Here is a 23,405-nt window from a genome sequence, read left to right as displayed (position 1 = left end):
CTCCTAGAGCGCCGCTCACGGCGCGGCCGAGGTACATCCTCCCTCTGTCCCCCAGTGCGTCCCGCCGCACCCACTCCTGCCCGGTAGGATTCCAGCCAACTCCATGCTTCGTCGGGGTCGTTATGAAAGATCGTTTTGCCATCCAACGATATTCGCAGCCTTGCCGGGAACATCAGAGAGTATTGGATGCCTTCGTCCCGGAGGGCCTTCTTAACCGCCAGGAACGAGGCTCGATGGCGCTCTACCTCAAGGGTGTAATCCGGAAATAATGTGACATTGCTATTGTCCACTTTATATGGGCCAGACGTACGCGCCCTGTTCAGCAAGAGGTCTCTATCTTTATAGTGGAGCAGACGGGCCACTACAGGCCTGGGAGGTCTCCCAGGCGCCAACGGGCGGGCAGGAACCCTGTGTGCGTGCTCCAACATGTAAAACGGAGTCAGACCCTCCGGAGCCACCTCGGTACGGAACCATTTCTCCAGATAATCGAGCATACTTTCCCCTTCAATTCCTTCCGTGCAGGCCCACCACTCGTACGTTATTCTGTCTATTGCGTCCTTCGGCGTCTTCAGCCCTCTTCTCCAATGCTTGGATCCTATGCATAACCTCACTAATTTGAACATCTAGTGCTTTCTGCGATGGTTCCAGGGCTTCCAGAGTAGTCTCCGTCTGCTTCACCCGATCTACCAGCTTCGCATGGTCCGCCCGCAGGAGCCCCAGCGACACTTGAGCAGTGTCCTGCTGAAGCGCCTCCTTCGTGTCAGTGATCGCCCGGATAATCTGATCCACCTGAGGACCTATTCTGGTAGGATCCTCTGTAGGAGGACTGGCCTCTAGATTTGTTGCCCCGAAAGGACTGAGGCATCATCCCCTCAGGAGGCGAATCGGCTTTTCCCTGCGCTCTCTGCTCCCCCATGTCGCCGTCCGGCACCGGGTGCGCTCCTCCCTGCTTGCCACGTGGCTTTCCCATGGCCGTACAGCTGTCGAATCCGTAGGCACCCCAGTCTATCCATCCTCTAGTGCCGAAACGCTCAAACTCTTGAGCTTTCCCACAGTCCGGTTCACAGTGATCAGGACCTGGTCAGACAATGTGGCCCTCCCTATGAGCAGCCACCAAAGTGGGCACGCACGCACCCGGCTCCAGTCCTCAACATACAGCAGACACAGCTAGCTCGGGCCCGAATCACAGCAGTGGTCCCACCTTGCTCTCTAGGGTGCTCGGCTGCCGACTTCAAGTCCAGCGTCTCCCTGTCTGCAGGCAGGCAGCTGCGCTATCCACTGTATAGCCCACCAGCGCAAACGGGTATCCTCTGGGTTCAGAACGGCCCTTTACGCCACAGGACTTCTCTGTGAGGATTCCTGATTCTTCTCTATTGCAGGGCAACAGCTACACATCCACTCAGGCACCCAGCTCCTTCAATCCCATCGCCAGGGCATCGCAGTGCCACACTGGGTCTTTCCACCACCTCTTAGGCACAACACAGTACACAGGCACCCTATAGGTAGTGTTCAGGCATTAAGTGGCGGCCCCTCCAATCCTCCGTCGTCAATGGGGAAACGACTCCCCTCCGGCGGCAACCCAGCGGCTCCACATGGATTGGCCTCCCCTGTCAGCAGGCTTTGCAGCCAAGACTCCCCACAGGCGTCCAGAGATCACTGCAGGCAGACACATCAACACCTTTCCCGTGAAGACTGGATATCGTTCCGATGCCACTCCCTAAAGCTGCCGCTGATACCGCTGCGCGGCAGACATTTCCCCCTCTGATTACCGTGCAATGCGGCGGGCGCACACAGCTACAGTCAACTAGACCACAGTGCCGATCTGCAGCTTAAGATCAGTGTCCCCGCGCTCTATCAAAGTGGAGGAATTGTTCATGGGGCACAATCCACCGACCAACCGGCACCAAAAGGTCACTCAGCTCGGGCCCACCCAGCAAGCAGTCCTGCCCTTAGAACTTACACTGTAGCTGCGGAATGCTTTGAGCCGCCCCAGGGGATCTGTCGGTCAAACAGTGTCTAATCGGCCCCCTCTGCCTGTGTCTTGTTTAGGGGCAAGCATTAGGTAACTTATCTGGTGAACATCCGTGATGTAATGCCAGGAAGCCACCTGTTGGGTATGCATATGGGGGGGATCAGTTACAGCTTCTGCAACCACCGGAGACGAGAGCCTGTTGAACAAAGCGCCGCCGCGCCAGCCAGGACTGCAACCGGGATCGTCCCTCTATGCTGCCAGTTATTTATTGCCGGCACCAAAGGTAAGAGCTTTTTCAATATGCATCACAAGTCTGCCGCCATTGCCCGGCTGCGCGCGTCTCCCGCTGCCTCCTCCGAGTAATGTGTCGGCAGGTCCAGCCGCCCCGCTCACACCAGCACTGAGCACACTCAACCGGCTCCGGATCACCGCTATCAAGGCCTCTCACCTCGCCGCCGCCAGGTACCTCAGAAGCTTCGGTTGGCCAGCGTCAGGGCCCTCCACCATAGTCCTTGACACCAGCAACGGGTAGACGCTAGACCGCACTGGAATCAAAACTGGTACGCGGCCGTCGCTAGTCGCCGCCTCCGAAGCTATGCAGCCGGCTAGCCGCCATCTTGCCCGCACTCCAAGCCAGCAACATCCGTCGCGGCGAGCGCCGACCTCGGCACAGGACAGCAGAATCTCTGCACACACATTCCGCTGGTCCCCACCGTCACGGGGGCCCCCCCTCCAGGGTCGCCAGTACAGCAAACCAGCGTTTAAGCAGGATAAGCAGTGGGGTTGGCGCGGAGCGTTAAGCTTACGCGACAGTCCTCATCGGCGTCCAAGCCACGCCCCCCTTCCGAATCCAGCCTGATGCCAGGAGAATATTCAAAAGGTGTGGGATCGGCAGCTAGATAGTCTCTACCAGAAAGAGCGTCACCTAATGCCTCATTCGGCCTCAATGAAGATGAAAAAGGTCAACACCATTGTTATTGTAGAAACGTACTAGAACACACGTTTTCAAGATCTGTCATTAAAATCCTACAGATTCTGTTAGAATCCTACATGCATCCTCATGACTAACGTGCTGCAACATAAGAATTGTTTTAATCTCCCCTCCAAATACCATGGACCACAATTTTCTATTCAGCTGAATGTTAAAGGTATTGAAAATGGTCACAAGATGGAGAAACTAGCAGATTTGTGATTTAGAAGTTAACCAGCGGGTAGATTTTATTAATGAGGAATACCCAAAGTAGACCTTTTTTCAACGTAAGAAAATTACAAATACTTGCTGCTTTTCATACAGATCTCTGCAGTTGGTATCTTGAGGGAATATGCTGCAGATCGAATAATGCTTGCATTTGATTTCACTTTTCCATCAATATTTCAGATGATGGGCATGACTGGGTCATTTGTAACAGTAATGCTGATTGCCACAATGTAGGCCAGACACTTCTTTACCTTATCTTAATAAAGGTAACCTACTAAAAGCTGGACAGAGAAGCTATCATGCCAGGCTAAACATGCTTAATTTAGCCTAATTTAGCACTATCACTTTTAGGGTTGATGAATCCTGCAGTGTAGATGTAACACTGGAATGCATGCACACTCACACAGGCTGGAAAACCTTGAAAAGAGGATGGTATTTGAACGCATCCAAAAGGCATTCGGAAACCAGCACCAATAAAACACTAAAGCCCAGCCTCATTTAAGCCAAGTAATAAATGAAGCTATACTATACAAGACGGATGGCTGGGTGACAATTGCTCCGAGTTGTGTAACAATCAGAGTACAAATTTGGGTAGCTCAAAGGATATGGTAACGGCCATCCACCATATACCAGAAGGGATAGAATTCCTACACAATTTAAATTGAAGAAAAGAAATATATCCTGAGCATATTCCACAGTTAGTCAAAGTTCTAAATCGACACAAAGATCTTCTTAATCTTTTATTTCTTAAAACTTCTCCAAAAGCAGCCCTAGCCGCCAACACATGTTTAGTCTCTTTTTGGTGTACGTCACAGACTTCCTCAGGGCTAGAATTTATAACACACAAAAGAACTGTATTACAATTCCATGTTCTTGCCACTGTTGAGGTTTATTGTTAAACTAACACACAGCTTTAAAACCCAAACTTAAAGATAAGAGTAAGAGGCAAAGAAAATTTTAGATGTGAGTAATAAAGACTAAGAAATGCTAATAAGTGATGTATGTTAGCTACCATTTCTGATAGTGCATACACCAATGTAAAAATAGAATAAAGAAACAAGAGTACAGTTGTAAAAGACTAAATAATTTAAGAAAATGATTTGATGATAACGAAAGTATCATTTCAAGGATCAATCCACCAAGAGAAAAGACCAGGAAAAAGAATGAAAAATGAAAAGATGAAACCGAAAAACAGTGCGCTTACCCAGCAATTTCTTTTTAACATTTATTTAGAGATTGTGATTCTAATACTCCCCTAGCTGGTAGTCCAATCGAGCCAGCGTGCCTCATAATTAGGTAAGCTAAAGGCCAAGTATCAGAAGTAGTGATAAGAACTAAAAACTCACCTAATTTTACACAGTGTTCGACCAATAATGTCCAAATTTGATTAGCGACTATATTGGAGTATATAAAATTTCCAAAGATCTGTGAAACAAAGGAACCAAGGACTATTGTTATCTAAATGAGAATACCCAATAAATGAGAAGTGTAAGTATGTCAGTTAATAATACTCACTTAATATGGTCCTGTTCCACAAGACAAGATATATAGTCTCACAAGTTTTCTTAAATATTTCAAGAAAAACTTAACAGGTACCCTGGTAATAATAAACATAAAATACATAACCACATCTGATATATGAAAAAAATACTATCTCACATGATTTTCATGGGTGTTCATATTAAAGTTAACATGGTATTAAGAACGGATTATCACATAAAATATCGTATGGGCTTTTAGTCAGATAAAAGGTCCTAAATAAAAGGACAAGGCAGCAAGCAGTTTCACTAAGACTATTTAAATATCTATGCGTCCATAACCTATTCATCAGGAATCGGAGTAAGCATTAGTTCAAAATGTAGTAATAGTGGCCTGTTAGAAGGTCATGGACAGCAAATACATAGGTAAAATAAAAGGAAAGATACTCGTCTATATGTCCATTGCGGTATCATCAACAGTTTATGAAAAAGTACTATTAAAGAAAAAATAAATAAATAGCGAAGCCCTCGGCATATAAAAATAGTGGTAATGGAAATGGGAAAACTAATAACGGCAACAATAATGCCTGCAACATAATAATGTCAAAAGGAATGAATAATCGTAAAACACCTAAAGTGAAACGGGAGTAAAAAACGAAATAGGTATAGCATCGATATTCCATCAGAACCCGAAAAAACCTAGTGACAGTGCTTGAAAATAAAACCATAATAAATGATATATAAACTATAGTTTAACCGGAGAATAAGACTGAAAAGCTGGGGCGTCACAATTACGTGAAAATACAACAACTCTATTATAGTGATCAGTCAAGATAGTTATTCGGGAGCGTATGTCACCAAAACTCACCGTAGATAGCAGCATTGCGAATGGCGAGGTGTGAAAAAACTGCGTCTAGCATCAGCGCCATGTTGAGTCTGGCTATAAATAGTACATTATTCTATCGTAATGAAAGAAGGACTTAGTAAGTATTAACCGACGTAACGAGAACCGCCGCCATCTTGGAAAGGTAAAATGTGCTGATATTAAAAGATTGCATCTCTGCCCGAAAAATACATCAAAACAACGAATAAACTTCAATTTAAAATAGGAATTATAAATTCTAAGATATCCACAGTTATTATATAATAACCGTATCTGCAAGTTCTAGATATATTTTTGAAAGAAAGACCTCTATGCTGGGTCGCGACCAATAGAAAGAGAAAATACCGAAGGACCGTGTTTGGAAAGAAGAATTCAGTGCAATGTTAGTAAGTCACAAATATCCCGCTCCAACACAAATTTATCTTCTCTATACATCAATCGTACTATTTTGACATATTTCTACATCATTAAACATTATAACAAGTTGAGTTATTTCCATCAGCACTGCACCCTAATTACATGTAAAGGGCATATCAAGAAATGAGTACAAATTAAACATCACACAATTTGAGCAGGACCTATACAGTCTTAAAAAGATTCAATCAATTACAGCAGCATCACTTATTATATAATCCAAACATTTTTAGTCAACAAAGTGCATAGTGAATGGAAGTTACAAGTACATCGTCTGTGAGCTCTTATGTTTCTCAATATTATCTTATGATCTGAAAAATGGAAAGTAAACATGTTTATTTAAAAACACAAAAAATGTGGGATATGTACAGACTGTAATGAAGTACTAAAAAGGAAAGTACATTGACATCACTTTTGAGAAGATATTATATGATAGTTATTGCCATATCCTAATCACAATTCTACATGATATGGATAATAGCATGTAGCTTGTGTTTGTCAGGACACTAGTAACCACAGATATGCTACGTGATTAAAAGGATCTCAATAAATCAAGTGCTCAGTCAGAATAACCTCCTGACTCATTCTTGCTAAATTAATTCAAAATTGCTTAATTTAAGGGTCCAATTAGTAGGTAGAAACATGAGTATTGACCTACTAGCTCCCTAGAAAGTACTGTAACTCATTATTGATATTTAAACCCTTATCCACTGCGTGTAATTGCATGATCCAAAGCGCCTCCTTCTGCCCAAGTCTCAATTCACGATTACCACCTTCTATCCGGCAAAACAACTTCAATACCATGAAATGTGAAGGACAGATGTTCCCCTTGTGCAGTAGCTACAGTGTTTACTCTGATCTGACCTTTGCCATGTTAAATCTCTCTACCATCTTCATTCTTTGCTATGATATACTGTTGTAGTTATGGGGCAGTTTTGCTAAATTTGTATTACAGCTTTTAATTTCTGGTTCTCCTAATTCCATAGAGGGCACCCAGCAGGTGATCTTGGAGTTTCATGTGTCACCTGGGTGGGGTGGGAGGGAGAGAAGGGTGGTCCCCCCCCTCCGTCACCTGGACATATGATCCAGTGTCTACATTTACACGCACCTAGTGGAATGCCATCAGAAGGCAGGTTTTTTTGGCCATCAGAATTTTGACCACATAGTCTATGAAAATCCATACCACAACTTATCTACAACTTAAGTCTCATGCTGAAAGTGTGAGGTGCATTTGTTAGCTACTTGAAGGACAAATGTTTCACGAGAAAAAGTAAGGGTGACTTCTTTTTGTCCAATAGAGCCCTTATTCTGCTCATCTTGTTGAACTCTGCTTTCAAGGTCAGTATGGAAAGCCAGATGGATATATAGTGTCTCCCATGCGGGGGCTGGAAAAGCACATTTTTACAGCAAAGTACACGCTGGGAAACAGTTACAATGTACGGAATCCCTGATAGCATCCCACAACATGCTTCATTATTTAAAAGCAAATAACTACCGTTAGCTAGTAATGTGAAAGTGGGTGTAATCGCTGCCACTGGATTTTCCTTTAAAATGCAAGCTAAATACGGGGTTTGGATGTTACACGCGCCATGCAGTTGTATATTCTTGCATACTAGTGAGTGATCAGGCGTAGAAGTGCACTCCTCTCCTTTTAAATAAACTTCTTTTCCCTCTCTCAGGCACCTATATGTGATTGGGATTGACCAAACTTCATGGAGTAAAGCGTTACCTAATGGTTCATATCTGCCGAAGGCCTAGTGTTTCATACATGAACTGAACTTAAACAAGGGGAAAGGTAGTGTTGTTAACCCATGAATGAGCCATACAGCCGAGTTAGATTCGGCCACAGAAAATGGTAAAGGTTCCAATTTTCTAATATGCAAAAGCAAACCTGTCGCACCCTTCATGAACATAAACTGTTTAAGTCCGATTAAACAGTAAAAACAGAGATGAGTTATTTATGTAGTCCCAGGGAACATTCCCAGACTTCAATGTTTGTAAAGTCCATGCAAACTGCATTATAGAACGCAATTGATTTTGAACATGGTATAAAACACACGTCATCCTGTACAATATCCACAACAGATGAAACAATATTATCCAATGTTTAAATTCTGGAAGAAAGGGTATTAATGCTATTATCAATGACAGTAGGCACTTTTTCCAAATTAGCTTGATCAATAGCCCTCAATCTAGAAGCAGCTTCAATTTGAGATAATTTCCAAACTTCGTGGTAAATAGCATATATCAATCTTTTGGACCTGCCTCCTACAGGGCCTTTAACAAAAGTCATTTAAATCGACATAGTCAGTCAATTGGGATAAATGAAGTTTAACTGACGCTAAGGTGTAATGTTTAAGCCAATTTTTACATAATTTGCCTACTGAATATGTAGTAACAGAATGGGATGTGCCAAAACGAGGGTCCACCCTAACCTGTGTATAGCCTGGGGCCAGACCCAGAAAATGGTGTTGGCATGAATCCGAACTTTTTTGACATAACTATCCTTGGGGATCCAAGTTGGTAATTTTGAAGGAGTCACTAATAATTAGGGACTGCAATTCATCAAGGGTCATATCTGTGTCTAAAGCATCCCATACAATCCCATCTAACACAGGCCAGGCAGTATTATTGACAAAAGTCTGGTCCCTCTTCATGATGTGTGAGGAGGAGTGGGGTGCCAAAGTTTCATCAAATAATCTAATTGCAGATCTTTCTGTATGATAATGTCCATTCACTAGACGAAAAAAGACAACCACAAATCCAATCGAAATGAATAAAAAAATAGAGATTAGCACCAACCAAATGGAAGTCCAAAGAGGAATTAAAAAATGTCTTAAACCAAACCGCAAAAATAGATATTTTCAATGGGGCACTCAATGTTGTTGAGTTAGTGTCAAATGAAAAACGTGACTGGTCAACTGCACTTGCCTGCACACCAGGCAACGACACATCTGTGGGGTAGGTATACTCAGTATCTTCATAGGGATCACCAGCCGGTGTAGTCAAAGGATTAGTAACTGTATGCATCTCGATGGCAATGTCAGGCCTGTTCGTATTTGCCGAGGCTAAAACAGAATTTCTTAGCATTGCTGGACAAGAGACCTCTGGAGTCATACTAAGAAGAATCGGCCACTCGTAGTTTGACGTCAATGGAGATGTACCTGTTATCCTTGCAACCAGGAAGTGGAGGTAAAATGACTGTTCTTGTACCCTGCACGCCAAGCACTGGAACATGTGCACGATAAGAGGGGCCAAACTCCTTCTCCACCTTCTCACGGACCAGGTCTCCGACTCGAGGTAGCCAGCCTACTACTGGAATCTGAAGTGCAGCATCAGTTGTGGAGGGCAAGTGTTCCTTTGCAAGACTGTCTCGAGTCTCTTGTAGATGCTGTAACACAGCAGAATGATCATCTACGTCAAAGGGTGCGGCCGCCGCCGCCATGTCTAGACCATCAAGGTCCGGGGCAAACATTTTTATGCCAAAGAGCATTTTGTATGGGGTCCGCCCACCCAGAGACCACCTAGGGAGATTATTAAGTGCACATTGTACGCTATACAAATGGGCCAACCAGTTTCTGCCAGTACCTAAAACCCTAGCTGTCAAAGATTGCTTTAAGTCACGGTTCATTCGCTCCATAACAATTGCCCTCAGGCATGTATGGAGACGAAAATTTGACTTGGACCCCCAAAGACCTCATGGCCTCTTTGTACGCCTTCGAGGTGAACGCCAGACCTTGGGTAGAATTGAGGGTACCACATGCAAAGAGTAAGTCACTTATAATAAGAGTAGTCACACGGGGATCAGCAAACTCTAGTGCAAGCACCAGAGCACGTAGCTCTGCCAACTGGGCGGTACAGTCCCCGAATGTCTGCGTATGCACAACATCGGATTTGAATTCTCCATTCACCATGGTACCCGCCACTATTGCGCAGGCTGCTGAATAAGCATGCTTTGATGCCGTCGCCAGTTGCGCAGAACCGTCATACTGCAAGTACTCCTGAGTTTGCAATGAGGAATCAAAGATAAACGTGACCTCCGGAGACGTCAAGGAATTGGCCCGTTGTATCCAACGTTGATGCAAAGCTTTAGAATTCGATACACTGGCTCTCGTCACTGCCTCAAGGGCAGGATACGGTGTGACAACCAACATGCGTTTCCCCTGCGACAGCACTCTCTTTTAGAATTGCCATCTGGACAGCAGTCAGTACTTTCTCGACAGAAGAAAAGCGCATTTCAGCCGAAGTGTACAAGTGTGACTTGTAAGCAATAGGGACTGTGTCTCCCTCATTGAATGTCAAGTACGTGAAACCCACTGCGCCTGGCACAATTCTTATTACCAGGAGTGTGTGGTTATCACGTGTCATTAAGTATTTAGATGCAAGAAGATCAGCCTGCAAAGATTGCAGTATAGCTGAATGTTCTGGAAGCTAGCAAGATTTGGTAAAAGTAGCTTGTATCAAGGCATATAGAGGCTTGATACGCTGGGCATAATCGGGAATGTAAGTACGCCCGAAATTCAAAAAACCCAGCAGAGATTGTAGTTTTTTCAGAGTTGTTGGAGCGCGCAAACATGCGCATTTCTCCAGGAAGTAAATCTCGTCCTTCGTTGTTGAGCTCGTAGCCCAAAAACAACACTGTGTACTCTGCAATGTGTGATTTCGCAAAGTTAAATTTGTAAGTCCGCAAACATGACCATGATGCGATCAACGTGACACAGATGCGGCCATAATTTGTCTGAGATAAAAATCATCAACAGACTACACGTGCGGCAAAGACGCCCGGGCTGTTTTTATAGCCCATGGCTAATCTTTTAAACTGTTTTTGTTTGCCGCCAGAAGTAAAGGCTGTCCATTGACTACTAATAGAGGACAGGTTATGACTATAAAAGCCATTGGAAATGTCAAGTGTGGTCTTAAACCCTCGACCAGGGCTGAACTGTGGGTATTCTGTACCCTCGACCAGGGCTGAACTGTGGGTATTCTGTACAGCACACGTCCGACAATGAAAGTTCAAATGTCAATAATCCATAACTAGGCGGTACAAACCATCAGGTTTGGTCACAGTGAATAGAGGGTTATTCATGGGTGACACACATGTTTAAATTTCGCCTTGATATTCCAATTGGTCAAGGATTTCCGCAACGGGAGCTTTCGCTTCCCGACGCATGGTATATTGGCTATTGTGGCTGTGTATGTCACCTTCAATCAAAAGGACTATTTCATAAAGTCTGTCAGGGGGAGCCACTCTAGTGTCAGCAGTTTCTACAGTAATGAACGTGTCAGTTGCGGTCTCCTTCAGATACGGACGCAGTGCTTGCCGCTCTATTGTAACCTCCGCTGCGCTGTCTAGCAGCGTTCGCGCCCATGTCAGGTTCCGAAGCTGTGTTCTCACGATCTGTACCATACATCGCTGTTCATGCAGCAACTTTCTTTTTCTGAAACTGAGGGCGTTGACTTGGAAAGTCGTCCTGCTTGCCTTTACCATAAGCCGGGTGGGGCTGTTCACGTCCTTGCGAGGCACCCCGACCTCTGCCGCGTTCTTCTCCACCGGCTTATGAGACCGATCTGTCCTGTGAAGAACGAGGAGAACGTTGATCAGGAACCTGAAATCTATCAAGAGACCTCATTCTGGTGCGATCGCGCAACTCATATGTGCGTTCAGTAAACACTGGTATTGGTAATGCAGGACGCGGCCCTTGTTTCTGTTGCTGCTTCCCCTGTTTATTTTTCCAATTTTGTTTAGGAGCAACTGGACGGTCGCCTTTAGCAGACTTAGCCGTCTGAGTTTGCGGTTGAGCTGCTATTTTAGCAAAAGGCTTAACACCCAAACTATTGCGGCCAATGGGTTTATAAGCCTCTGCAATAATTTTCGGTAACTGCTGGGGTTTATCGACGTTGGCCTCGAGGCGCAACTCATTTGACACTTGAGAGTTAACTGCATCTACCTTGACTACGTCAAATATTCAGATAGGCCTCATTCCCAACTCGACCGCCGCCTCTGGACCGTGCTCATCCTGAACGTGCTTAATCACTGAGGGCAGCACAGTCCTAGACGGTGTACCAAAGCAATTCGCATAGACTGCTGCAAATACTTTACCCCAGTTCTCACAATCGGTCACCTCCGGTACGAAGTCTTTCTGCAAACTAATTGTCGGAATCCTGTGTTTTTCAACAGGAGTCGTATTGGAAAATACTGCTTCCAGCTGGTCAAACTTCTCAGCAAGCCAATAAGGCATATTGTCCTTATTCTGTGGGCGCTTGCCCATTATCAAATTAACCATGATCGCACTAATAGAAATCCCGGCGGGTCCAACTGGTTGCGTCGCAACTCCAGGTGCCCCCACCTGGAGGTTGGGTGAAATGTATTGCACTAAAGCCCAGTATAACGCTATCAAGGCATGTAGCTGACGTACGTCGCCCACTGGGGCTTGTAAATAACGTGGATGTGGTGTGAACCAGGCCAAGACTGGCCAAGTGGCCCCAGAGATAGACAAGAGACCTAACCGGACTGGAGGTACGGCTTGGGGAAGAGTGCCATTAAACCAAATACGATGCTGCCATGCCGAAATCTGAATCCCCTAAGTCCTATATGGTGTGTAATGCGCAGGTATCCCGGTGGGAGTGTAAGAATGGAATGTGTTATCATCCGCATCAACTGCAGGAAACTACACCCAAGATTAGAAAAGCTCAAAGGGGAACGCTGCATCGGCACTCACCACAAAGATTACAGACATGCCATCGTCGGGCACCCCATACTGCATCAGATGACGCCAGAGCGCTCCGTGACTATGCGGTGCTATATTGTCACCCATAAGGACACAGTGAAGAAAAACAGTGTAGCACAAAAAGGGTAGTAATCCAAAATGTAAACCTTTTTAATTGTCAAGCTTGAATGAACCTATAATTTATCAATATAGGTAGGTTAATCCGTCACTCCTGTCAACCGGTAACAGGCGTAAGGGTGTTGTGGACTAATATAAGCACTACTAAAGCGTCTCGAATACAAGACCAAACGTTAGGTGTGCCATGTTGCGGGGATTCTGCTCATGCACAGAACTATGCACAGGAAACCAGGACCTCAGTGAATTGTGGTGAACCAAAAAACTCACCTCAGTACCCAGCACCCCTATCCGACTATCATCCGTGTCTCATTCGTTCTCCGTACTACAGCGAAGCTACCAATGATTAGACAACCCAGAACAAGCAACTTGGGGTACTCTCAGGAATGGTGAGAATCAAGAACACTCTTTCATTTTTATTCTCATACCAGTCCACAACATGAGTAATCTGAGACACACAAGTTTAAAATGTTTATTTTTTAACTACGTGCTCTAAGATGCAGTATTTTGGCTAACATAAGCAGGCATATGATTAGAAATAAATCAGCATTGTTACAATTCCATAAAACACAAAGGGAGAAATCATGTTAGAATGATGGTGGAAACAGGTCTTAAAGCGCCTTGTGTACCATCCTCCCCTGGCTAGAAGCTAGTTTTATAATAGGTCTCTAGGTTTGAATGGGGAACCCCATACCTCCAAGATCAGCTTTGGTGAATCACATCACAGGATCAGCAACGCGCTCTGTAGATGGAAAGGTTTTTTCCAAGTGCCAGCACCATGCATGCAATGCAATGCAATATTAAAGGCACCTGAGTTTCAGATATTTGCAGCTGTGTGTGTGTTGTGTCTAGAGCGTGGGCCGATCAACCTGAAGCAACAGCATACGTTATTTGACCTTGAAGACTTCTGCACACAGTTTACAGACTAAGGTCGCGATGTAAGTCTAGGGATGTGAAAAACAGACCGTTCTCATGTGAAGAAAAGCAAGCAGTTTAACTTACAATAACAGATACACGTAGTGTTGTGTGCAAAAGCGGCCAAGGGGCAAAATTGTGTTTAAACTTCTAATACGCTCATGATAACATAGCAATGTGTGCAAGCAGAACCTTGTCTTCACTACAGCAGACATTTGGTAGACTCTGCATAGGTTCAGGGGAGTTTTGCAAGAGTTTCAATTGAAACAGTTTGGATGGGGCTTTGTATGAGATTTCATTGAGATGGCATAGGCTGCTGTGGAGAATGAATAGACTGGTAGGATTCATACTCTGTGTTTGGAACTGACTAACCTCATGGCACATGCAAAACGGGTGGGGGTTTTGGGAAGAGGTTGGACTGACATGGGTGCATGGTATTTTGGCAACAGATTAAATTAATAGCACAAAGATGGGTGCTTTTGGAAGAGGTTAAACAGATGTAGGTGGAGGCTGCTCTTGGGAGAATCTAGATTGGGTGCATTACGAAGATTTTAGATTACAATTGCATAGGTTCAGTGTGTTTCAGGAGAGGTGGCACAAGTTGAGGGTGTTTTATGCAGCAGTTACGCTTCACCTGTTTGCTGAAAAGAGATTGTGAGGAGGCTGGGTCTGACATTCTGTTTGTGTCCCCTCCTCCAGGAGTCTACCTGCCTTTGTTGTGGGAACAGAGTTTTTGTTGGAAGAGTCCCATCGCCTTGGGCTACACTCGGGGGCATTTCTCTGCTCTCGTTGCCATGGAGAACGACGGCTTTGACAATCGAGGTGCTGGTGCTAATTTGAACACAGATGATGATGTGACGATTACTTTCTTACCATTGGTAGACAGTGAGAGGAAACTTCTGCACATACACTTCCTCTCAGCTCAGGAGGTGAGTATACTTGTCACCAGTGGCTTCTTTTTTTTAAACTGCCGGGGGACTCTTCTTGTTGCTGTCCTCCTGGGAGTAACAAGATTCATGTTCTGGTGACTGCGTCCTTTACTCCCCCTCCCCAAAATCATTCTCTAGTTTTTATGTAGATTGTTGTTTTAGATGCCATTTTCCTACCTGTATCTACCCTCCCATTGTCCCCTTACTGTACTGCACTGCACTGCACAGAAGTGGTTTGTTTCTTATTCTGCTGTCTTTTCCGTGCTCCTCTTGTCGGTACATCCTCTTTCTCTCATAGGAGTATCTCCTGCATCTTTTCAATCTCCAGGAGGATAGTTCTTAAATGTCCCCTTATTTGCATTGAGGGAGGATCACATAAAAATTAATTGGTGTGTACATTGTTGTATGTTTCTACAAGTAGTCGTTCTTTCTTTCATTTTCCAACTATTGAGTGTCCTGTAATCATTTAGTAGGACTATAAACTGCTCTGCAAAGCTGCTAATTGAGCAGTTTCCACCGCACCTGCATTTATATTTAAAACAGGATCATTACTACTTGCTCGCCCCCACCCCCCACCCCCCCCCCCTCCCCATCCCACCTCACACCTCTGTGGACTGACTGGTGTTTTCTTTATTTATGATAGTCGGTGTACTGCAACCCACTTTTCTAGCACTAGTCTCTCCATTCAAAGTGAATGTGGCCTAGCATTTGCCATGTTTGTAGCTTTTATGGCAGGATCAAGAATGCTTTCCGTAGGAATGAAGTCCAATCTGTAATAGAGTAGGGAGCAGTTTTTATTTTTTAAATCAAGACCTACCCAGAGCAGTGTCAGTTTTTATGAGTAATTCAATAGTTGCATTCGTTGCAATTTCTTTTCTTTGGGAATAGTTATAGGCTGTACTTAGTCGTCTGACTTAAGGGGTCTCTTTATTGGCCCTTGATGAGTCTCGCTTCTAAACCATGGAAAGGATTTTAATCCAGCTTCTGTCTGTTCTGAATTACTGGCCTGAATCAGTTCAACATCATGGCTGTGTTAATTGGTATTGTAGGAACCACAATTTCATGGCTTTTGCACCAAGGCCACGGGCAGTATTTTCCATTTGTCATAAGACTAGCATTACAAATGCTGGGTGGTACCTCTTGGTCTGACCATAACCTTCTGAGTATTCACCAAACTACCCTAGTGCAAGTCTAACAGTTTTAAAAGGTTTATTGCTACCCTTGCATAGACAACTGTCCTATAAGAGTGCTACTTCCGTACTTGACCTTGTTTTACAGTTGTCCTTCAATCATTTTGTGATCTGAAGTTTACAATGAACTTTCCAAAATCCTTTATTTTACCATCCATGAAGAGTTCTGTTCATCAGCTAAGTCTTGGTCCCAGTTTAAAATATTGACTTCCAGTAAACGATGTAGCGGTTCCTTCGTTACACCACAAGGACAGACTGATGGTTGTAGAAGTCTATCAGTTAACATGCATTGAAATTGTTCAATACGTCACAGTACAGGTGTGAGTTGTTGAGTGTTATCTACCTGAACACTCAGATCAGTTGCAAAATGTCTGTCATACCAGTACCCTGTTAGAGTATACTGCTAATCTGCTTAGAGACTACCTCTTACTTTGTCCAAGACTACGGATCGTATCGATTTAAGGACTTCTCAGAATTTACTTTCAGGACACTGGGGAATCATACTGAAGGTAGTAATTTTTGCCCTTAGATATTTAATTCCTGTAGTTGGGTCCAATATGGTTATACATTTTGAGGTCCATGAAAGTGGTCATCCTGCATTTCCTTCCACTATGTCAGCTGAGGAACCAGATCTCTGCAAAAGTTATGTACCCTATGTTTCATCTTTTGTCTCGTCTCACTTTACATGGGTGTTCAATGATCAGACCAATTTGGCAAATTAATTTGCAGAGCCCATATATTGAAGCCAAATCAGACTCACCCTTATTTGTTAATCTCTGCCATCCTACCTATCCCCTTACCTCTAAGAGACATACAGTTAAGTTCAATGGCAGGTGTGGCTGTAGACACTTGCTTTGCATAGTCCTGCCATTCAGTGTTGGGTTCAGAGTTGTGCAACTTTTTTTTCTTCAAAGAAGTCTTTTGAGTCACGAGGTAGAGTGACTCCTCTCTGTGACACTGCACATGAGCATCGACTCCTTTGTTAGATTGATTTCTCTCTGCCTTCTGGTTCGGACGTATATACATCTCCTCTGTGTTCAACTCGGAATCTTCGTTCCTTTCCTGTCTTCGATAGTATAGTGAATTTTCATTGCGCTTTTTTAAAACGTTGCTGTTCGATAATCTTCGTCTGGTTGGATATCCATCTATCGTCCTTCGGGGCGCTGACCATCTCGGGCCTACCTTTCCACGTGCACCATTGGTACGGAAGATGTATTTCTGAAAGAACGAACACCTTTTTGATTTTGCCCACAGTGTCACTCTAAATATCCACACACTGACCTAAGCCAGGTTTGTAACCTCTGCCTGTCGCCAGACCACCGTGGATCTAACTGTGATGTGTGCAAATCTTTCCAATCCAAAAAGACACTTTGTGATCGAAGTACATGTCGACTGGAAATGTCTAAATGCAGCGCAAACGATACTCTGGATATCATCGGTGAGGAGCACACCCAGGAAGAGCCAGAGAGAAGAGGAAGATGCAGCATTATTTGTCTGAGATCCCTGGCTCCGATTTGGAGGAAGAGAACAAGTACACCCTGTCTCTCGGGCAGAGCATGAGTGCTGCTGCCTCCAACCATGCTCCACCCAAAGAGTTTTAAATACTTGCCCCTTACACTTCTAGAGGTCGCCAGACCGCCACTGCCTTCAGGCCATGGTCTGAATCAAAAAGACCATCGGGACCAGCTCTGAAAACTGCAGTTAAAGATAAGCCTTCTGCTTCAGACTAGACCTAATCGGGTCAAAACCATTCTTCGGTCTCCGCTAAGCCTTCGGAACCGCCCGGGCAAAAGATTCATCTCCTTCGGTGCCGGAAAATAAATCATCTAATGCCTCGATTCAGAAATTGACTGAACTTAAACACTCGAAGCATTCTTCAATTTCTTTCTTTGGTTGCGCTAATACTTGAAAGATGGATATTAAACAGAGGAGGATCCACATTCAAGAAGGCAGAGGGCGAATGATAGGCAATTAACATTTGGGGTGGACGTGACAATTCGGATACCTAGTCAAAAGATAAGCTACAAGCCCTGCACATCATCCTCCACCACCACCTCATCCATATTTACCACCATCTCCTTCTCCACATCAGGACCCTCTAGACAATACACCTGCAGGTTCACCTAAAGGGATTTAGGAAAACCATTAGGGGAACCAGATCCTTGGGATGTTTATGATACAGAGCCCTGATCTTTACCCAACTAGTCCTTCACCACCAGAAGATGCTAGTGCTTAGCAAGTAGTTGCCAGAACAGCTATCCTTAATGGAGTCCAGCTTCATAGGGAATCTCTAGAACAAGACTTCCTATTTGACACTTGTCGTACACAAATAGACACCCAGTTTCTGCCCATGCTTCCAGGCATGTCAAGGCACGCAGATGATATATTTAAAGAACCTGTGCGTGCCCGAGTTGCTGTATCATCAAAAACTTTATTCGGTTTTACAAATAAAACCATAAGTCATACAAACATCAATATAAACTTCACCAGAATACAAATTTGAGATACAGTACAACCAGGGTAGTCTAATATCTGAAAGAAACAGTGATAGATTCCTTACCTTAGAATTACCCCCAGGCATCAAACTGGATCCGGAAAGTTTTCGTCAGCAGTACCCCTGCGTGTCGGAAGGTGCCGTCGTGCAGTTCTGCGTCAGTCGTTGGTGTTGCGTTCGCAGAGATGACGTCGTGGCAGCTACTTAGACGCCGCCCTCACGCGCTGACGTCCGTTCTTTCTTTTTCCGCGCCAGCAAGCGCAGATCCGGATAGACTGGTACGCCCAGTCACTTTTTGACTGAGTTTTTCTAGGCCTTTTTGTCTCCTTTTCAAGTCGATCGACGTCTGTTGCCGTAGGGATGCCCGGCTTCAAGTCTTGCGGGGACTGTCATCGTATGATGTCGGTGACGGACCGCACCGCGTGTGTTTCTATCGCCTGGGGCACGACCATGACCCCAAGTCATGCCCAGACTGCTGGGCCATGGTGCCGAAGACTGCTGGGCCATGGTGCCGAAGAGTTGCTTGAAGTCCGGCAGTTGGCTCCGTGCCGCTCAAGGTCCCGGTCCCGTGGAAGGTCGAGGGACCGGTTGCGGAGCCATCGCCATCGTTCGTCGGGATCGAAGTCTTCACACTCTGGGTCAGGTAAGACGAAGCATCACAAGAAGTCGAAGAATCGTCCTCGCTCACTGACTTCCCGTCGCGGCTGAGGGTGTGTGTGGTGTGCCTCCCCCGGGGCTCTGGCGGAGCCCCGGGGGAGGCTCACCGTCTGCCTACCCGCCCTTCCAGGGTCTGTCGGCGACTCGGGCCCAGCTGCAGGAATTTCTGGCAGCCATGGCCTGCCTCTCTGGGCCATCAGGCCTGCCTCTCTGGGCCATCAGGCCTGCCTCTCTGAGCCATCAGGCCTGCCTCTCTGGGCCATCAGGCCTGCCTCTCTGGGCCATCAGGCCTGCCTCTCTGGGCCATCAGGCCTGCCTCTCTGGGCCATCAGGCCTGCCTCTCTGGGCCATCAGGCCTGCCTCTCTGGGCCATCAGGCCTGCCTCTCTGGGCCATCAGGCCTGCCTCTCTGGGCCATCAGGCCTGCCTCTCTGGGCCATCAGGCCTGCCTCTCTGGGCCATCAGGCCTGCCTCTCTGGGCCATCAGGCCTGCCTCTCTGGGCCATCAGGCCTGCCTCTCTGGGCCATCAGGCCCGCCTCTCTGGGCCGTCAGGCCCCGCTGGCTTGCCTTCAGGCCCTGCAGGCCCGACTGGGGGTCCTCGCCTTTACTGTCGGTGGCTCCGGAATCGCTGTCGGCTTTGGTTGCGGCGCTGCAGGGCCCCCAAGGATCCACGCCTGGTTCCTGGTCAATGCTGGTTGACCTCCTGATACCTCCACCGACGTCTACCTCACCGGCACCACCTCAGACGTCGCCCGTGGCACCGGACGACGTCGTACCCAGTCTCCGCCCTGATGTGGACACGGAGCCGGTACAATTCAGACGCTGATGGGGGATTTCTAGCCCTATGTCCAGCCTCCTTATTTTAGGCCTGTTCATCAGCTTTCGGAGGAAGGGGAGGAATGGGAGGGGTCTGAAGACCCTCTCGCAGCTCAGTGCGAGTATGACCCGGACTGGGCAGAGGAACTGGGGGATGCCCGTGGTCTTGACACCTCTACTGACCTTGCCATGCTAACTCCTCGTACCGTAGCTACAGAGGAGGGTGCTAGTTACGCAGTGGTGTTGCGTAGGGCGGCCGAGGTTCTACACCTCCAACTCCCTACAGTGGCCGTCAGGACTAACCTCCTGACAGAAGTGCTTTAGCCGGTGGCTACCTCTTCGGAGCCATTGCTGCCTTTTAATGATGCACTTTCTGATGTTCTTTTAGGCACCTTGTCCAGGCCGAACACCGGGGCTCCTATGGATAGGAACGTGTCCCGGCGCCATTGCCAGGCCCGGGTGACCCTCCCTTCCCCCCCCCCCCCCCCACCCCCCGTTTCCTCTCCTAACACCCCACCCCTGAGAGCTTGGTTGTCCAAGGGTCCATGTCCCAAAGCGCCTTCCCCACCGCACCCCCGGATGGGGAATCCAAGAGACTGGAAAAGTTTGGGAAGAAGATTTGTTTCTTCCGCCAGTTCAGGGCTGCGGTCTGTGAACACCACATGCCTCTTGGGCCGTTATTTCAACTCTGTGTGGGATACAGTGGCGAAAGTGCTGCCTCAGTGTCCGGAGGAGGCCCGGACAGTGCTCTCTCAGGCTGTTGCTGAAGGAAGAGATGCAGCCAAGTTCGCAATTTGATGTGGCCTTGACACCGCCGACTCGCTGGGCAGAGCGATTTCCACGACAGTGGCACCCCGTCGCCACGCCTGGCTGAGGACTACTGGCTTCTCGGGGATGTCCAGAACACACTCATGGACATGACCTTTGATGGCATTCGCCTTTTTGGCAACAAGGCGGATAGTGAGTTGGAGCGTTTTTAAGGACTCACAGGCTATGGCGAAGTCCTTGGACCTTTCGGCCACTTGTCCTCCTCCGCATTCTGCCTTTCGCAGCCACGGAAGGGGCGCCTTGACACGTTCGCTTCAGAGCCACAGGCCTGCGCAGCAACAGTCCCAACGCGGCTGCAGATGTGGGACCCGCGGGCGGGTCAGTCCACCTCAACCCCGGCCACCACTGCCTCCAAACCTTCCTAGTCTGGTTTTTCATGCCCATCAAACGCCAGTGGGGGACAGGGTTCGCCATCACCTCCCCCACTAGCGCACCATCACTACAGACAGGTGGGTTTTACAAATAGTCCGAAGGGGCTACTCCCTCCCCTTCGAGACTACCCCTCCACTCATGCCACCCCAGTACCACCGCATGTCGGGGGATAACTTGGCACTTCAACAGGAAGTTGTGGCCCTCTTGGCCAAGGGGGCCATCGAGCGCGTTCCTGCGCCAGAAGTAGGTCGTGGTGGTTGTTCCCACTACTTTGTGGTGCCCAAGAATGACAAGAGCCTGCATCCTATCTTAGACCTCCGAACGTCAATCGCTTCCTCTTTCAAGAACTCTGGCTCAGGTCTTGTCTGCCCTCGGCCCTGGAGACTGGATGGTAGCGTTGGATCTGCAGGACGCATATTTCCATATTCCTGTCCTGCCGGCCCACCAGAGTTACCTGCGGTTTACGGTAGACCATGAGCACTTTCAGTTTACCGTGCTCCCATTTGGCCTTACCAGCACCCCTCTGGTGTTCACGAAAGTGATGGCAGTGGTCGCAGCTCATCTATGCAGATCAGGGGTTCCCGTCTTCCCCTATCTCGACAACTGGCTGTTGAAGACAGGATCACCCCTGACAGTCGTCTCCTACCTCCAGACTACGGCCGACCTCCTGCATTTGCTGGGGTTCTACATCAATGTGCCAATGTTGCACCTGATTCTCTCTCAGAAGCTCCTCTTCATCGGAGGGGTTCTGGATATGACGCTCTTTCGGGTCTATCCTCCCGAACGACGATTTAAAGGATATTCGGGCTCTGATTCTGATCTTCCGGCCTCTATCCTGGGTTTCGGTCAGGCTGACCCCGAGGCTGCTGGACCTCATGGCCTCCTGCATCCTGCTGGTCAATCATGCCAGACGGCATATGCGAGCTCTGCAGTGGGACCTGAAGTTCCAACGGGCGCAGCATCAGGGGAACCTAATCTCGGAGGGCACTGCAAGACAGTTGCAGTGGTTGCTCATAAACTGGCATTGGGTCAGTGGCAGATCCCTCTCCCTTCCCCAATAGGAGCACACAGTGGTGATGGATGCGCCCCTCCTGGGATGGGGTGGCCACATGGGAGAGGCGGAGATCAGATGCCTCTGGTCTCCGGCAGTGTCCCGGCTCCATACCAACCTTCTGGAGCTTCGGGCATTCCGACTTGCTCTGAAGGCATTCCTTCACTCTGTCAAGGGGAGAGTAGTGCAGGTGTTGACGTACAACACAGCCGCCATGTGGTACTGCAACAAACAGGGAGGGGTGGGGTCGTGGACCCTATGTCGGGGGGCACTGCGCCTCTGGATATGGCTGGAACATCAGGGCATTTCCCTGGTGGTTTAACACCTGGCAGGTTCACTGAACACCAGGGCGGACAAACTTATTCGCAGGTGCATGATGAATCACAAATGGCGTCTTCACTCGGACGTGGCGCAAGGTCTCTTTCAACAGTGGGGAGAGCCTTGGTTAGATCTATTCGCCACAGAAGAGACTGTGCAATATCAGCAGTTCTGCGAGTTGGAATTTCCAAGGCGGCACTCCCTCGGCGACGCTTTTCGTCGCGAGTGGAGTTGATCTGTTGTACGCCTTTCCACCTATACCACTTCTGTCCAGAGTGCTGAAGAAGATCAGGCGCGACTGGGTCCAAGTCATTCTTGTGGCTCTGGACTGGGCTCGAAGAGTATGGTATCCCGAACTACTCAGTATGACCATCGATCCCCCAATCTGACTGCCTCTTCGGGATGATCTTCTGTCGCAGCAGCAGGGGACGGTCCTCCACCCGAACCTGTCCAGTCTCCACCTCCTTGCGTGGAGATTAAGCGCAGCAGTTGATTCCTTTTGACTTGCCTCCTGAAGTTTGTAATGTCATTCTGGCGGCCAGGCGGCCCTCCACTAAGTTGTTATACGCCTGCAGGTGGAATAAATGTGTGGCATGGTGCACAGCAAAGGCTGTGGATCCCCTTTCTGCCCCTCTTTCAGAAGTCCTTTTGTTCATACTTTCTGTGGCCCAGCAGGGCTCTGCTCTGGGCACTATCAAGGGCTACCTTTCTGCTATTTCGGCCTTTCTCAGGCTCCCTGATCAGCCCTCTCTTTTCAAGTCCCTTGTTGTAAATAGATTCCTCAAAGGCATTACTCGCTTTTTCCCTCCTATCCCTTTTGTGATGCCACAGTGGGACTTGAATCCGGTTCTTACATACTGGATGTGCGCTCCCTTTGAGCCTCTTCACAACTGTCCTCTACGTCTCTTAACTCTAAAGACTGCGTTCCTGGTTGCCATCACTCTGCTAGGCGAGTGAGTGAGCTCCAGGCTCTTTCTTGTAAACTTCCTTTTTTGTCATCCGGACAAGGTTGTGCTCAGAATCCATCCATCCTTTCTGCCAAAAGTTG

General features: G+C 47.2%; 1 protein-coding gene across 2 annotated transcripts in view; it reads left to right on the top strand.

The window, feature by feature from the left end:
* ZRANB1 (zinc finger RANBP2-type containing 1) overlaps positions 1–23,405 on the top strand; it is a 299,913-nt gene that overhangs the window by 260,359 nt on the left and 16,149 nt on the right. For both annotated transcript variants that reach the window (XM_085601498.1, XM_085601489.1), the window contains one exon: positions 14,402–14,631. In XM_085601498.1, the coding sequence (XP_085457624.1) occupies positions 14,402–14,631 (230 nt within the window). The remainder of the gene's footprint in view (positions 1–14,401; positions 14,632–23,405) is intronic.

The sequence above is a fragment of the Triturus cristatus genome, chromosome 1_2 (assembly GCF_964204655.1).
Source record: "Triturus cristatus chromosome 1_2, aTriCri1.1, whole genome shotgun sequence".
Taxonomy (NCBI): Eukaryota; Metazoa; Chordata; class Amphibia; order Caudata; family Salamandridae; genus Triturus; species Triturus cristatus.
This window is presented reverse-complemented; position numbering and strand designations above follow the sequence as displayed.